Source organism: Seriola aureovittata, chromosome 9 (genome assembly GCF_021018895.1).
Source record: "Seriola aureovittata isolate HTS-2021-v1 ecotype China chromosome 9, ASM2101889v1, whole genome shotgun sequence".
In the NCBI taxonomy this organism is placed as follows: Eukaryota; Metazoa; Chordata; class Actinopteri; order Carangiformes; family Carangidae; genus Seriola; species Seriola aureovittata.
Window position 1 is genome coordinate 15,659,611 of NC_079372.1, and position 15,854 is coordinate 15,675,464.

The 15,854-nt window shown below is 43.5% G+C and overlaps 1 protein-coding gene across 12 annotated transcripts in view; it reads right to left on the reverse strand.

Annotated features, from left to right (window-relative positions):
- Nucleotides 1–15,854, reverse strand: part of hspg2 (heparan sulfate proteoglycan 2) — a 94,301-nt gene that overhangs the window by 31,784 nt on the left and 46,663 nt on the right. For 10 of the 12 annotated variants that reach the window (XM_056386120.1, XM_056386116.1, XM_056386111.1 and 7 more), the window contains 18 exons: nucleotides 15,607–15,754; nucleotides 14,872–14,999; nucleotides 14,529–14,615; nucleotides 14,269–14,327; nucleotides 13,925–13,986; nucleotides 13,617–13,757; nucleotides 13,246–13,419; nucleotides 12,731–12,910; nucleotides 12,524–12,642; nucleotides 12,304–12,415; nucleotides 11,649–11,762; nucleotides 11,311–11,438; nucleotides 11,023–11,109; nucleotides 5,500–5,570; nucleotides 5,293–5,357; nucleotides 5,048–5,188; nucleotides 3,995–4,186; nucleotides 992–1,075 (listed from right to left, as the gene is read on the reverse strand). In XM_056386120.1, the coding sequence (XP_056242095.1) occupies nucleotides 992–1,075; nucleotides 3,995–4,186; nucleotides 5,048–5,188; nucleotides 5,293–5,357; nucleotides 5,500–5,570; nucleotides 11,023–11,109; nucleotides 11,311–11,438; nucleotides 11,649–11,762; nucleotides 12,304–12,415; nucleotides 12,524–12,642; nucleotides 12,731–12,910; nucleotides 13,246–13,419; nucleotides 13,617–13,757; nucleotides 13,925–13,986; nucleotides 14,269–14,327; nucleotides 14,529–14,615; nucleotides 14,872–14,999; nucleotides 15,607–15,754 (2,092 nt within the window). The remainder of the gene's footprint in view (nucleotides 1–991; nucleotides 1,076–3,994; nucleotides 4,187–5,047; nucleotides 5,189–5,292; nucleotides 5,358–5,499; nucleotides 5,571–11,022; nucleotides 11,110–11,310; nucleotides 11,439–11,648; nucleotides 11,763–12,303; nucleotides 12,416–12,523; nucleotides 12,643–12,730; nucleotides 12,911–13,245; nucleotides 13,420–13,616; nucleotides 13,758–13,924; nucleotides 13,987–14,268; nucleotides 14,328–14,528; nucleotides 14,616–14,871; nucleotides 15,000–15,606; nucleotides 15,755–15,854) is intronic. The other 2 variants (XM_056386121.1, XM_056386119.1) reach the window with 1 other exon arrangement.

Consider the following 15,854-nt stretch of genomic DNA (forward strand, 5'->3'; position numbering starts at 1 on the left):
TTTGCAATTATTTGTGATTGCAATATGAGTCACAATTTCGGTTGGAATGCTGATTTTTGCATTTCATTTACACTGAGAAAAAATATAAAAATCATGATTTGATTTTTGTTGGGTCTGCAGAATATGATTTATAGGCCGAGGTCTCTCTGTAGCACCACAATGGTTAATTTATGGTCTGTTGTGGAACATTTTACCTTTATCAGCTTCTGTGATTTGGATATTGCACTTGGCCATATTGCGAGTTTGATAATATTTTGATTAATTGTTCGGCTCTAATGTGAGAGTTATAATGTTAACAGGCTGCTGTGATACTACCATGAATGTCACTAAATGTCAGTGTGGCAAATGCACTTAAAGGGCCACTCCACCCATTTCACACATGAAGTTTAGTTTACTCGTCATGCGAAAACAGTTGAATAATATCTGAAATCTGCCTCTGCTGCATTGATTTTGGCAATTTTTTGTCTCTTTTAAGTCTCCCAACTTTATGAAAGCAGAATAATAAATCACTGGAGGGGGCCTTTAATGACCCAGATGTATTTTGAACACTTCTTGACTTAAATGTTAAATTACAGACACCCAAGCAGGTAAATCCAAACATGTATTAAGGCAATAGTTCTGAAACTTTTTCACTTTCACTTCACACAAATTAGACCACAGACCCATTTGATAAGATTTTTGATTTTAGATATTTTGTTACAGAAAGTGTTTGAAAACCATGACCAAAACAGTCATACGCTCTATCATTGTGTACGAATTACAGCGAAAATAAATTATTCTCCCATTATATTTAGTACAGGAAGTCAAGAGGACTGAGGAGGGAGGGCTGGGACAAAGTTAAAGGGCACAGGGAATGTGGACAGGTGAGGGACTAAAGGGAAGGGAGTGTGATGGTGAGGACTGAGGGGTGGTGCGTTAAAGGTACGTGACCTCCAAGGGTTGACATGGGGTCGGGGGGGGGGGGGGGGGGGGGGGGGCAAGCACAAGTTACCTTATCCCCCGTGAACAGCGCTGGGAGCTGCCAGTAGAGCAGATCATCCTGGTGCAAGCTGAAACCTTTGTAGACCAGAGCGTACTGAGAGAGGCAAAGGAGGAAGGATAAGCACAAGAGAATGAGCCACAGAGGGAGAGAGAAAGAGAGAGAGAGAGAGGCAGCGAGACAAACATAAGCAGGCAGAGAAGCAGTACAAGCAGGCAAGCATGGAGAAGAGTAAAGCCTGACAAGACTCTCAGGACAAATGTGTGTGGCAAACAGCTAAACTCTTCTAAGTACACGCTCTCTAGTACAAGTGCTATTTAAGACTCAGGCTGACAGTTTGATAACAGCGTTTGAAGTTGTGCTGCGCTTTTGTCTGACAACCTTAACAACAACTTCCACTGTCAATAATGTGAAAATGACAGCTTAAGTTTTAAAGCAGACAACAGTATAATGACAGACCACTGTAAAACCAATGCTACTCTCAAGTGGTCAATTACAGTGACAGCATGGGGGGGGGGGGGGGGGGGCAGGTATTTGCTTAACAAAGGAAAATACCACCCAGTCGATAACTGGAATTAAGTGAACGACCCATAACTATGAATTAAAACTGTTCTGCATTACTTCAGTACTTCAGTCTTATCTAGGTTTGTCAGGTACTGTTACGAGTCTCTGAATAAAACATTAACTACCAGAAACAAACAGAGGACAATCTGTTGTTGATTAGCTTTTAAAGCTTTTCTATCAAAGGCAGCATGGAAGTTTCCTATGTGTGTACGCCAAGACTGAGTCAGTCACTCGGTCATGCTACTGTCTACCTTGCTGCTGTCCGTAGAAGCGCGAGCAGAAGTCTTGCTCACTCTGTTCTTGCTCTTTTGATCCGCAGCAGAGCCAGACCCCAAAAAGAAACACAAGATGTCACCACCAATATGAGCAAGATCCAGAGAAAAATAAAAAAATAAAAAAAAGGCTCATAAACAATCCGTGAACCTCTCATAAAAATTTCTGACAGAGGGTACCTGCAGATGAGGAGAGTAACCTGGGGAGTAGGGTTGGGGTCTGGTTGGCCTAACTGAAGAGGAGATACCAGATGGAAGAGAAGGGGCGCTCAGGTTACGTAAAGACCATCGAGAGGATGAGGAGGAGGAAGAGGGAGTGGGGACTCGGGAAGAGGAAGAAGAAGAAGAAAAAGAAGAAGAAGAAGAGGACGAGAAAGAGGAGGAGGATTTAGAAAAGGAGGAGGGAAAGAATGGAGGGGAACCAGCTCGTCCATTGGAGAAGTTAGAGAAGAGCGCCCAGACCTCATCATCCAGCTTTCTGACATCACCCTAGGGAGGCGGAGAGTGGGGTACCGGAGATACAGTAACCATGGGAACAGTCAAAGATGACGGAGACTGGGGTTTAAGAATTTAGTTCTTCGTGATGTACACTGCTGTGCATCACTGTAAAAAGGTGGACATGCTGGCTCATGCTTTTCAGTCCGAGTCTATGATGCTTGGAGCAATCAGTACGTTTACATGCGCTGAAGTAACCAGGTTACTCAGAGAAACCAGGTCACGCAGGTAATTGAAAAACACGTGTACATTCACTGTAGTAACCTGTTTACTGTAAATTAGATGAAAGCTTTTAGGCTCTGGTGAACTGTGGGATCACACCTATAAAAAAAAACACTTCAATCAAAAAACTTCTTGTGCTTTAGAAACTTTCCTGAAAATTTACTCTGCATGCCAACTCAGATCTTTGTAATTCACACACATGCACACGCAGTCACATCTGACAACATGCGACCTGCTCAGCAACACCTTCATCAAACCGACGTGATCCTCCATGCTGCTACATCTATGAACCACGGGGAATTCCCTTCCATAGATGTCCACAAACTCTCAGTGCGTTAGCTCATAATGACACAAACCTCAGTTATTCTGATTAGGCGTGCGAGTCCTGCTGCCTTCACTGCAACAGTCTATACGGTGCAGTTCAAACCAAATACCTGGCTAGCTCTTTTTGATCTGTGGGCGTCTTTACGTTCTGAGGCCATCAGGCTCCAAATGGAAGCATCCTTCCTTAGCCGCTCCTCTGGCAAGTTGGAGTCACTCTATTGATATAGACAAAGCAAGCGCTCTTTGAACACTTTCCTTATCACTGAGCTGATGGCATTCAGGAATGTTATGGCAGTGTTATTCGAGCAAAGTTGAACTGTATGAAGCTCTTTAATGGACCATTATTGATCAATCCATTTACAGGGCTCATGTGTTGTGGAGCAGAAAGCAATTTATGTGTGCAAAAAACACCGTGACGATGCAAGTATTCAAATCGAAGAGACACTTAGTGGTCACCTTCAGCTGCAAAACTGCTGTAAAAATATCATGCTTCTCACAATAAACTCAGTCAACATGATGAACTGATTAAAACCGTAAAACAATGATGTGCATCCATAATGCATTAATATAACATAAAAATATGGAATTCAATATATCAAAAATGCCACATCAGCTATTACTTCAAAACATGCCAGACAACACTGTACAAAAAAAAAAAACTACACTGGCCAAACTACAGTCACAGCACGGCAACCACTGCCTGACATTACTGTACCTGTTTTCCTCGTCTCGTGCGAGTAAATAAAGGATCTTTCTATAAAGAGTGAAAGGGGCAAACACACACACACACACACACACACACACACAAAAAAGCTATGTTATGTAAGTGAACCTTCGGGCCTGTAAATGTATGCACAACATTTTGTCCTGTGAAAACAGATTTAAAAGAAATGGAGGCATAGAGGTTGCACACAGAGGCAGAAAGCAATCTGCACAAATTTGCTAGAAAAGAAAGATTGGCTGAGGTTTGAAGTACGAAAAAAGCAGCAAAATGGAGACAGCAATAGAATAGGAGGGGTCTACAAGTTTCAGATGAGTGCTGCTCAGCCCCTCACGTACAGCGACGATGGGGCTTGTGGTCTTGCTTTGGCTGCCTCCACTGATTTGGCTGCTGTAAGATGTGCTCTTTGATACTGACCTTGTCTCCCTGGTAGACCCCTGGGAGCTGCCAGTAGTGAGGCTCCTGTCCCAGGTAGTCAAAGTTGCTGTAGGACAGCTGAGTGCCTTCAGTGGAAACCTCCACCGTGAAACCAGTAGAGATGCGGTTGGTGCGCTGACGGTTCACCAGAGCAAATCCCTGGAAGTTGCCTGGAGAAAAGACTGAGGACACCTGCAAGAGCCCATTTGAAAAATACAATTAATATATATTTACATATTTTACACTTTTCCTGTGTTTTATTCAAAGTGTTGATATCCATAAGGTATATAGTTGTGGTTTTAAGAACCATAATCCATCTCAATGTAGTTCTACATCTCCTCACAGGTTTCTCTCTGGAGCTCTAGCAACAACAGGTCGGTGAGACAATCACAAGAGAGGCTCTGAGTCTGTTTTCTGAGTGACTATATACAAATATTGCAGATTTCAGGTAAACACTCAGAGAAACCAAATTCTGCAAGGTTGGGTGGTCCAGGTGGACTGGGCTTGGGGCATGGCTGAGTGAAAAGGCAAAAATAAACTAGACTTCAGTTGCTAAACTCGCCCTGACTCTCAGGAATAAATAAAAGGTTAATGGCACTTTAAAAGTTTCAAGAATCAAAACTTTGTGTTACTAGAAAGACACTGAAGTAATGACAAAATGTGTGTTTGGATTCTATGTACTGACTATCTCTGCAGTAAATCTAACAAAGAGAGCTAACCACAATGGAGTGCTTATGCAACAGCGGACACACACACAAAAAAAATCAAAGTTATCCTTGCAATTATTCACTAAAAATGGGAGAGTAGGAAGTATTTGCTTACATGGGCAGATATCAGTCACACCACTGATTGATGTGATCTTATTGGCTTACAACCAGTTAAGGCTGGGATGTAGACTTCCCAATTTAGCCCACTCATGTCTTCTCTCTGTAGCAGCTTTACCCAGTGCAAACGTGCATTTAGTTTGGTTGAGAGGTTTAAATGTGTTTCTGAAGTATGAAACGTTGCACTGTCCCTGTGGCATTTACTCCCTGCAGCAATTATAGGCCTTACCAGGTCTCTGTAGTAAGTGGAGCTGGAGCACTGCTGAGTGACGCCCATGCAGAAACAGGACAGGCAGCCATCTTTGTTTGCCTGGCTTAGATGGAAGGTCCCAGGCTTACAGCTGGAGCAAGACGAGCCTTCAACGTTCATCTGTAACAGAAGTGTCAGGAGAATGAGATACAAGGCAATAAGGTCCACGCCAGGAGACTGAACACGAGAGATGGCGTGAATAGAAAGTGTCTTTGTTTGGTCACCTTGCAGCGGCACACACCACCAGTGCAGATCTCACGTCCTCTTTGGTCACAGTTGTAGCAGTTACCTGTAACAGAGCAGATGGTATTCAATATGTACCAACTCTCTACTGAAACAGCACTGAAACACTCTTTAATGAAAAGGACTCTTTGCAACTATTGTTAAGATAAAGAATAAGTCATTTTCAAGGACCAGAAGACAAAATGTACCATTGACTTCATTGTTGCCAACAGTACATCTCTGTCCCAGCTGTGGGTTGCCAGTGTATCCTGCAGCACATCTGAAATAAAAATAGACAATGTGTTTGAGTAAATGTTTCCAGTCAAGGAGGATACAAGTTTTAACCTCAAGAACAATGAGGCAGGAAGCTGGGAAGTCTGCAAAAGGTGATACATCTGATGAACTGCGTCGTTTAGGGAGTCTTTATGACCCAAGGTAGACCTCAACCAGGAACAAAGGACTGAGTCATTCAGACAAGGAACATACAAGCTATTCCATCCAGGAAGTACACATATCCACACCAAAGACTGGTCTTATATTCACATTACCTAAAAATTTTTTTTTTTTTTTTTTTTAATTACAGACACCCAGCTTTTATAATGAATACAAAGAGTTTTCCCAGAGAAATAGATAATGAAACGTTGCTTGCACTGGAGATGGATGAAGCGTAGCTGCTGCTAAAACATTCAACATGTCTCAGATGTTGATTCAATCTCTCGCGAGTACGAGTTCACGAAAAATTGGCATTAACAGAGAATGAGAAAATTTCACCAGATTAAAAAAAAAAAAAAAAAAAAGTTAAAATAAAAAGCTTCACAAACAGAGAGATGACAACAGAACAAAGCAGAAGTGAATGTAGCTGAAACAAAGAGCCACAGGTCAAGATGCTAAGCTGCTGAAGAGGAAAGAGGAAAGTTACTTCGGAGTTCGTGACATTAGCAAAGCAATATGCCTCCTACCCAAGCAAGCAACGCCACTGCCACCAGAGCAAAGGCTAATCCAACCACAGATCTGTGCAGGCAGCCCTGAGGACAGCTGCTGTGGGCCTTACCTTACCTGTTCTGGTCCGCAGGTCAACGGCCAACAAAGAGGACTTCCATGATATGAACTTGCTTTGGGAAATCCTATTCAAACTAACTTCTGAGACATACAGTAGTTTCTATGGTGTGGTTAACACAGTCCTTCCAGTCCGTGTGTGGTTTTATACATTTAAAGATAAGAATAATTCTCATTACATGGAAAAAGAGAAAATATGTCAAAATAGATAGAAGTGTTCAGTACCAAATACTTTTATGAAAGGACATACTGCTCATAATAAGCATAAAATGACAAACAAAGTGGTCTTACGTCACAATAAAATGACACAATTTCACAAAAAATTTACATTTTTATTACTCCTAAAAATGATAGGGACCTAGGTTTATGTATTTCTAACACTTCTCTAAATGCTGATGATATGATCATATATGATGGACCAAACCTTGGCCCTGATTGCAGAAACATAGGGTAGTCAGTCTGTTGAAGCGTCCAATGCTTTGATCACAACAACTGTCCGGATTACAATGACTAAGTGACCCAGTGGTCCCCAAAGGATGAATCCAGTTGTTTACAGGTTCCACTAATTTTTACTTCTAGTACCACCATTAGGCCAAAAAATATCATTACGTACAAAAGGTATATCAAAATTTTACGGTACTATTTGTAGTAAAAATTTCGTGCTCCATAGAGGATGATCCCCTGTTTCATTGTGGTCACGAAATGGACCTTGTGCCAAATTACCTTTCTACATTAAATTTCTAAAACAAAAGGCTTACATGAAGATTTACATTAAATCTATTCTTCCTTTGTCTGCACAGCATTAAGTCCTATTGCCATCAAAATGAAAACCAAAATGTAAACTTTTTACCAATAGACTTCAGAGTCTAACTAGTAGGACGCCATGAAATTTGCAAAATTAGCATGCTAACACACCCACAATGGCAACTGCAACGTGTTTGTTTGTAGGTACAAACATAAGAGTAAGTGAACACTCACTGTGTTCACCATGGTAAAGTGCAGCTGAGGCTATGTCATTAGTTTTGTCAGTATTTGGTCATAAAGCAAAATATTAGAAAATGTTTAATTTTGACCTAATGATGGCGCTGGATAAACAGTCAGGAGATCATTTACTTCAGTTATCCTGAGGGGAGCATAAATATTTCTAAAAAATAAAGGTGTCAGAGCATGACGGAAGTCAACAGGTTTTATCCTCTGGGGGCCATGGATGTTGTTCATTGTGACCCATTCGATAGTTGGAGAGAGACTTCACTCTGGACCAAAGTGGTGGACAAGTGGTCATAACCATCCCCATAGCAATATTACTACCACAGCTAAACTGTAAGTTTAGCCTCATTTAAAAAATCTATGAATAACATAAGGTTGATATTTTTTAGGGCCACTAGCATGGTGGGAGATTGTTACTCTTGTCTATAACGTACTGGTTCTTTATCCTCAAAACTTAGCATAACTAATCTTCATAAGACAATAAAATAGCACCTGGCATTTAGACTGAATCTTAACACTTTTGTCCCAGCATTGTATTTTGTATCTCCAGTCACACCTTTACACTGACAGGTGAAATCACCCTAAATACGTAGAACATTTTAGGACTTATTGATTAAATTACTCAGCATAGAAAGCAGTGCATAAGTTGCAAACAATAAGCGATTTTGTCCTGAAACCACAGGGTGACATGTGTAAGGCTTTTCCACTGTATACTATACTGTATCATTTGAAACAAATACTGAAGACATACCCATGAAGGGAGAAAAACAGACATGATGTACACAAGATTTTCAGAACACTCCAACAAAGCATTGGGGGTAAAACTTGAGGTAGTCTGGCCATAACATGGACAAATGTATACACATGAGAGGTACTAATGCTAAGCTATCCCTTCATAGCAGGGTTTTGTGCAATAGTTCTGTCATAAAACACACCTTTAAAGCTGATAGTACTAAAATAATAAGATGAACACATCAGAATGACATTAAACATCTGGAAGGTCCCTCTGCAATAAAACAGCGCTATAAAATTAGTCCCTTCATAAAGATCCATTGTCGTGGTAGCAGTATAAATATCAGGATCAGAGCCTAGTGATATAAACAATGGAGAAAATAAAAAATAAAATAACGAATTCCCTAGTCATCAGGTATTATTCTGATAGGAATGGCCAGCCTTCCCAGGACAACATGAAGAGAACCATCTTTATTCTTTTTGTGCTTTGCAGACTTTTCTCCTTGTAACAGTCTCAGTAGGTCCAAAACACCAGAATGAAGGTTAGTCTTCTTTTTCTGCTGGGGCTTTTTAGTTACTTTCTTTGCAGTAGTAGCCTTGGTTTTAGAGGGACTTGATGTCCTTTTCGCTGTTGTGGTAAACTTCTTCTTCCCAGTTGTGACCTTGGTTTTAGGAGTCGTCGTCCGTTTTACTGTTGTTTTAGGCTTCTTTGTAGTAGTAGCTTTCGCAGGCTTTGTGGTTGTTGCGGAATTCTTCGTTTTGTGAGAGACCAACTTGTACGACTTGCGCCCTGTCTTTTTCTCATGTTGGTTGAAGTTGTCCTTTTTTGAATCACCTTCTGAAGACTTCCCGCCCTCCTGAACCGACGGTGGAACCGGTGCATCCGATCTAAACACCTTGTTACGCCCATTGTTTTTAATAGGTAGTGCAGATTCCCTTTTGTTGGCCTGGTCAGGTTGTTTATGCAGCTGAGGGTTTCTAGCAGACTTTGATTTGTGAGATGGTGGCTCTAGTTGAAATTTAGTGACCGTTGCCTCTTCTTTGACTTGCTTTGGTCTTGCTTGGCTTGGCTGTGAAACATGTTTAGCCGTCACAGCGAACCTCCTACCCTCTGGCCTTTTCGTTTCGGGCTTCAGTGTAGTTTTAGATTTAATTTTAGATGCAGTCCTTGGTTTACTCAAGGTCGTCTTTAACTTTGTTGCAGAACTTGTTGAGACTTGCCTTTTGGATGACCTAGTGACTGAGTGGGGCTTTGTAGTATTTTTATCTGGCTTAGCAGTCGCTGATGGTTTGAGTTTTCTACCTCTCTGAGGAGCAGAGGTGGGTTTGTTTGTAGGAAGGCCTGGGGTAGGTATGCTTTTCGGCACCGTAGCTCTACTGGTGAGTGGTGTTTCTGTAGGTATAACTCTAACTGGAGGCTGAGGTGTTGAGTACAACGGGACTGCGATGACTGTGGTGAGTGGAGGCAGAATCTTTCTTTCTTGGAGCGAGCGGGAGGTGTGTCTTGCACGTTTCATCTTGTTCATCTCCTGAGCCAGGGCGGTGAAGCCGTCGATCAGGATTTCTAGCCTCCCCTCTAGTCTGCTCATACGGGCCTCCATGTCTGTGTAGCTCTTCTCCAGCTCGTTAACCTTCTTGTTCTTTTCCCCGGCCGAGTGGATAGCGATGAGCTCCTTCAGCTGGGAGCTGAGATGACTCTGCTGGTCCTCCATGCTACGAATGCTCTCCTTCATATCCAGCGTGTTGCTTTCTAGCATGCTCAGGCGCTGGTTAAAGGTGTTCAGGTGAATCCGGAGCAGGTGCTGGAAGCTGGAGTGTCTGCTCTCTGGGCTGGGTGTGAAACGTGGTGGGAGTCTTGATGACAATCTGCTGGGAGTGACCGAGACAATGCCCACCCCTGTTGCTTTAGTGAACTGGCTAGTGCGGTGGCCAGCTGCAGTAGACAGTAAAGATCTATTAGGGATGACAGTTGTTGCTAAAGTGGTAACATCGTCATCTCCACTGCCGTACGGTGTTATCTCTTTCTCCCAGCTGAAATTAAACACTGCTTCAGCTCCACATCCCACAGGTAGGAAGCCCTCTATCTGCTTCTCCAGGAAGGGGTCCCCACAACTGTCTGCAGAGGGCATCTCTTCTCTTAATGTCAAAACAGCAGAATCAGGTATGATGCAGGCAGAGACGTTTCAATAATAAATTATTTATGAGTTGTGTCTTGCACCCAAGTCACCTCGTCATCTTTGCCCTTGGAGCGGCAAAGATTCATTAGCCAGACAGGAGTCCTCATAAATGCCACATCTACATTTATGTTGTAGAGACCCAGAAAATACTTTTGGTCTCTGCACAGACAGAAATCACACGAGCCAACACCTTAAAAATTCACTACCAGCAAAGCGCAAAGCTGAAGAAGAAAGCAATCGCCGAGGAGGCTTTTGGAGTTAAAGCAAATGACAGAAGAAAAGCAAAAGGGAGACATAAAGCTGACTAAACTCAAGTAGAAATAACAGTGCTGAATGTCCTCAGGAAACCTTATTTCTTTTCCACAAACAATAAAATCATAGTGACAATATTCTCAGCACCACTAAAAAGGCCCCTTATCCTATAGCAAATATACTTTGTCCTACCACAGTAGAAAACAATATCAAACAGCAAGACACAGTACAAAACTTCACGTGTACATAAGAATGGGTGGCAACAATTTGCATCTCCCATCCCTCCAGTGACACCGCTCAATCACAACTGCCTTGGAAAAACAAGAGAGATGCGAACCACAGACATGCTTATTTCCCTTTCCTGTGAGTGAAACCAGTGGGTGCCAGTGCCAGCCCCTCCGCCGCTAACCTTGCTGCCGACCCGCTCGGTAACCCCCCAAAACACTGAGCAGGGTCAAGACGGGCCTGAGAGGAAGACAGCGCGGGAAAAGGAAAAGCAGAAAGAGAAGGAGAGGGGTAGGGCTGTACCTTTCACAGCGACGGCCACTGTATCCGGGGGGACAGCTGTCACAGGTCGGCTGACCATCAGACTCCAGATAACAAGTCGGGGAGAATCTGTGGCGACAAGAGGTCCACACACACACCATGAGGTTTCATATACAGTTTGGTCTCTGGTTATTATGAAGCCTTTGTGTTGCACACAGTTTACTTTACCTAATGTAGCAGAAAACTGAATAGTTTTTCAATAGGTAATATGCACTGACTCAATAAAACTGATTCAAACTGACTTTAAAAGACTTTTAGACATGAACTCACTGGTTGCTGGATGTGGTTCCAGGACATGGGCAGGGCTGGCAGGCCTGAGCACCGCCTGTTACAGGGTTTCCATAGAAACCAGGCTGACAGCGTTCACACCTTGGCCCAGCAGTGTTGTGGAGACATTGCTTTTGGTCAGCACACACACACATAAAGAAGAAGAAGACAAATAGGTGAGATCCATGGAACAGTTGAATATACACTACTTTAAAAAGTGTCAGTGTGTTTCCACATGTTGGAAATCGCCACGAAACCATTAGTGCATTCCACAGCAGAGATTAAAGCATGTTCGACGCTGGCAAAGAAGTGAGAGAGAGGAAGGGTAGCATGAGACCTACCAGACACCTGCCGGTCTCTGGGTCGCAGCTGCTGGCATGACCATTGCAATCGCACCTCTCACAAGTGCCCAGGTAGAGGCCAGAGCTGGTGCGCGTGTAACCTTCATCACACTCCTGCAACGGGATGGAAAGAAACACCTCAGGTGAGAGACATGTGTTGACAAAGTCTTTGTTCCACTGCAGTAGCAGCGAGACTGACTGCAATTGTCATCATGGACTGTAATGGAAAAAAAAGACTGCCATGCAGTTCTTAACAAGCTCAGGCACAACTATCGTTGCCAATTTACTTACTTTACTTACAACTAAAGGAAACTAAAAGAAACTAAGCTAAAGTTTAAAGTTAAACTAAATTACACTAAACTAACGGCATTAATGTTCATAGTTGAATAACAGCATGACAAAAACAAATTTGACTCAAGGTCCACTTACTAGCATTTTTCTGAGCTTTTGACCAAATTTCACGGTCTTCATCAGCAGATGGACTTTGCTCAGATGTCATGGAGATGACAGAGTTGCCATACTTATGTTAGGGTTGTGTGATGACATCCATCCATGACAACTGAGCAAGTGTCAACAACTCTCTTGATAAAAACCGTGAAATGCGGATGAAAGCTCCAAAAGAGTTAGCAAGTGGATATTTTAGTTAAATCGGTACCTGGCAGGAGGGTCCTCTGTATCCCTGAGGGCAGGAGCACTCCTCCACCTCCAGAGCACGTTCATTACCAGTGGAGTGAGGAACAGCAATGTCCATCTTGATGTCTGAGATACTAATTAACACAAAAAGCAATTTGTGTTTCCCATTCAATGAAGTTCTCTTTGACTCATTTTGTGTCGTGTGAATGTGAATGTGCTGTCAGAAGAAACTCCCACCATACCTGCTCTCGTCCATGTTGTCTGTGTAGGTTGCCCTGATCATGAAAACGGTAACGTCAGCCAGAGCCATAAGCAGGTGCTCACGGGTACACGGCTGCCCATCGCTGCGACGCCACGAAGACTGTCAGTCAGAGAAAAGAGAGAAGTTAGTTTCTTGACATTCTGTGAGGAATTATACTTAGGTAGAAGTCACCATCAATGAAACCCACCTCTCTAAAGGTCACAGTGACGGTTTGTCGGACACGTGGGAGGGGCTTGGTCTGAGAATAGTGTTCCAGGAAGATGCCGTTGCCCTGGAGAACCACATCTGGCTTCCCGTCAATCACCAGCGAGCGCTGAAAGGGTGTAAATTGCACTGTATAGCGAAGCTCCCCGCCATAGGCCGTCACCTGGCACGCAACATGGTGAAAAGAGAAGCACATCTCAACAAAACAGAATAGTGGAAAGGTATTTCACCCCTATGATAGTGTGTGTGTGTGTGTGTGGGGGGGGGGGGGGGGGGGGGAGTCATAAGACACCCATGTTGGGCTTCACTGTGAATCCAAGCAAGAGGTTCAAAAGGGCGGCTCTCGCTGTGTGGGTAAGTGCAGCCTTTTCATTTGACAACATGTTGAGGCATGACTGAGTGGGACAGACAGGGCAGAGAAATCTAGCTTGACTAACACTTAGGAGTTATTTCTTTCGCATCCCCTTTCCTGCTCTTTACTTTGTTGTTTTCTCTCACCTTATCTCCTCTGAAGCTCTCAGGCAGAACCCAGTAGTAGATGTCATTGGGGACGCTGGAGAAGGAGCGGTAGACAACTTCAGAGGAACCCCTCTGGGAGATGCCTTCAGAGATAGTTTTAGTGTTGGCGCTGTTGGAGAGGGAGAAGAGCTGCCCGTTCACCCCTCCTCGCACCTGAGACACAAACAGAGTTGCCAGACTTGAGATGTGAACTAAGATTTACTTCAGCGCAGTCACTGTTTGCACATTGCATCTCACCGTTTAGTGTCTGAAAGGATTTGCTGATAAAGCAAAGCTGCACAAACACAGTCAAAACCTTGATACCAAAAATATTCACCCCTCCCATAATCATTCATAGCTTGGCAACCAACCTGATCCCTATTCCAAGTGGAGCTGGCGCACTGTTTGGTGACGCCCATGCAGAAACAACGTAGACAGCCCTCGGGGTTGGCCTCTGAGAGGTGGAAGAACCCGGCCTTACACTCGTCACACAGAGCGCCTGCCACGTTGTTCTGCAACACACACACACACACACACACACACACACACGTGGACATGTGTAATCCATCTGCCTGTCAAACTCATTTCTTTCATAAAAGATGACAGCAGAAAAAAAACACACAAATGAAAAGCAGATTAAACGATAGCTGCTTATAATATCATCACTTTGCATGTTTACCTTGCAGCTGCACAGCCTGCTGCTGGAGCTGATGGTTCCTCTATTATCGCACTTGGAGCTTTCTGCAGGGACAGAGCAGTGGAAAGAAGATGACATGGGGATGGAGGAAAGTGAAGCTCGGAGTGTTCCAGCCACTCTGCATACCTGAGCCATGACCACATACTACAGCCTACTGTAACACCGGAGGGGGGGGGGGGGGGGGGGGGGGCACCTGATGGTAATCATTACACAGGGTTAAGACCTCCTCATGGTCATATTGTTGGGATGACTGAAGTGTACAACAGGTAAAGCAACCCGGGTGAAGCTTATGTCAATTTCATGCCTGAAGTTGAACATATACTCACGGTTAGGAACACATTTTCCATTAGGCAGGAGGGGGTTACCCTGGTAACCAGGAGCACACCTGAAATATGACAGAAATATGAGACACGATTGATTTATTTACCACAAGCGTCAGTTATATCTTGTTTTGCTTGTTACAGTCATTAATTATTACCATCGATCATTATAGACTGATGTCATTTCTTATGAATCACATCACCACCATCTCCAAACTATTTAAACCACAATCTGAAGGCACAGTTAACAATATCAGTTTGCTCACTTTTCACAGCGTCTTCCTGTGTAGCCGGGCCTGCAGGCATCACACGTTGGCTGTTGGTCGAAGTCCAGGAAGCAGGTGTCAGAGAAACTACAAAACCCAACCACAGAACCCAGGATGAAAATTTACAGCAGCAGCGGGTTGGTGAGCAGCACGCTGAATGAATAAATCAGCTCTCAAATATCTGAATGAGCTCAGCTATGGGAAATAAGAAACTGAAGGGCAAAGCAGCCCAACTCCCAATGACGCCATGTGGGTGGTAATGTGTGTGTATTTGTACTGGAGATGTGTTTCTGTGCATGTGTGTGTGTGTGTGTGTGTGGCCTGGGTGGATGCGTGACCTTACCGGCGTGAGGTCTCATAGTACGGGCAGGGGCAGGGCTTGCAGTCATCGGGGCGACCTCGGCTCGGGTCACCAAAGTAACCGGGGCGACACTTGTCACACTGAGGGCCCTCTGTGTTGTGCTGGCAGCTCTGTGGAGGGGAGAACACGAAGGTCATTCTCTGACATGGACACCCCTCAGAGTAGTAAAAAAACACTTTCTTGCCACAAGTTAAATAAAAAAATCTTCACCTCTCATGTTCCTACGCTAGATACAGGAGTGGATTGGCTTAGCTTAGCATAAAGAGTGGAAGCAGCTAGCCTGGCTCTGAAGTGACGATTACCAGCACCTTTAAATTTAACAAATTTACACATTTCATCTCATGTGTTTAATCTGTGCAGAAACAGAAATGTAAAAACAACAAGCTGGGGTTTTGCAGGGAGTTTTTGGCTCAGCGAAGTGACTTCATGTTCCAGCCACAACATTTTATTTTTACACTTCTATTCGTGAATGAACTGCAGTAAACAAACAAAATGCAACATGGTAATTGGTGAGCTTTTCTTCTTAGAGGATGTTTTCCTGTTTCTATGCTTTATTCTGAACCAAGCTAATCCCTTGCTTCATATTAAGAGTGATCTTCTCAACCTATTTCCTTTTAAAATCTATTATCATATTTGACATGAAAGAGGTGAGGTGTGCTTTATCTGTGAATTCCATTTTATCACATGTGATCAACAGATGTTGTCTCTTGTTATTACCAGACAGTGTCCGCTGATCGGATCACAGGCGCTCGCATGACCATTACAGTTGCAACCAGCGCAGGTGCCGAGATAGGAGCCACCAGGGACACGCTCGAAACCAGAGGAGCACATCTCGCAGGACAGGCCTGAATATCCAGGAGGACATCTGGGAGTGACAAATCGAGCACTTAGTTTCCATTGAGACGATGACGACAAATTACAACACCACAAATTACTGTCTTGTATGTAAATAAAAAGCAGCTGAC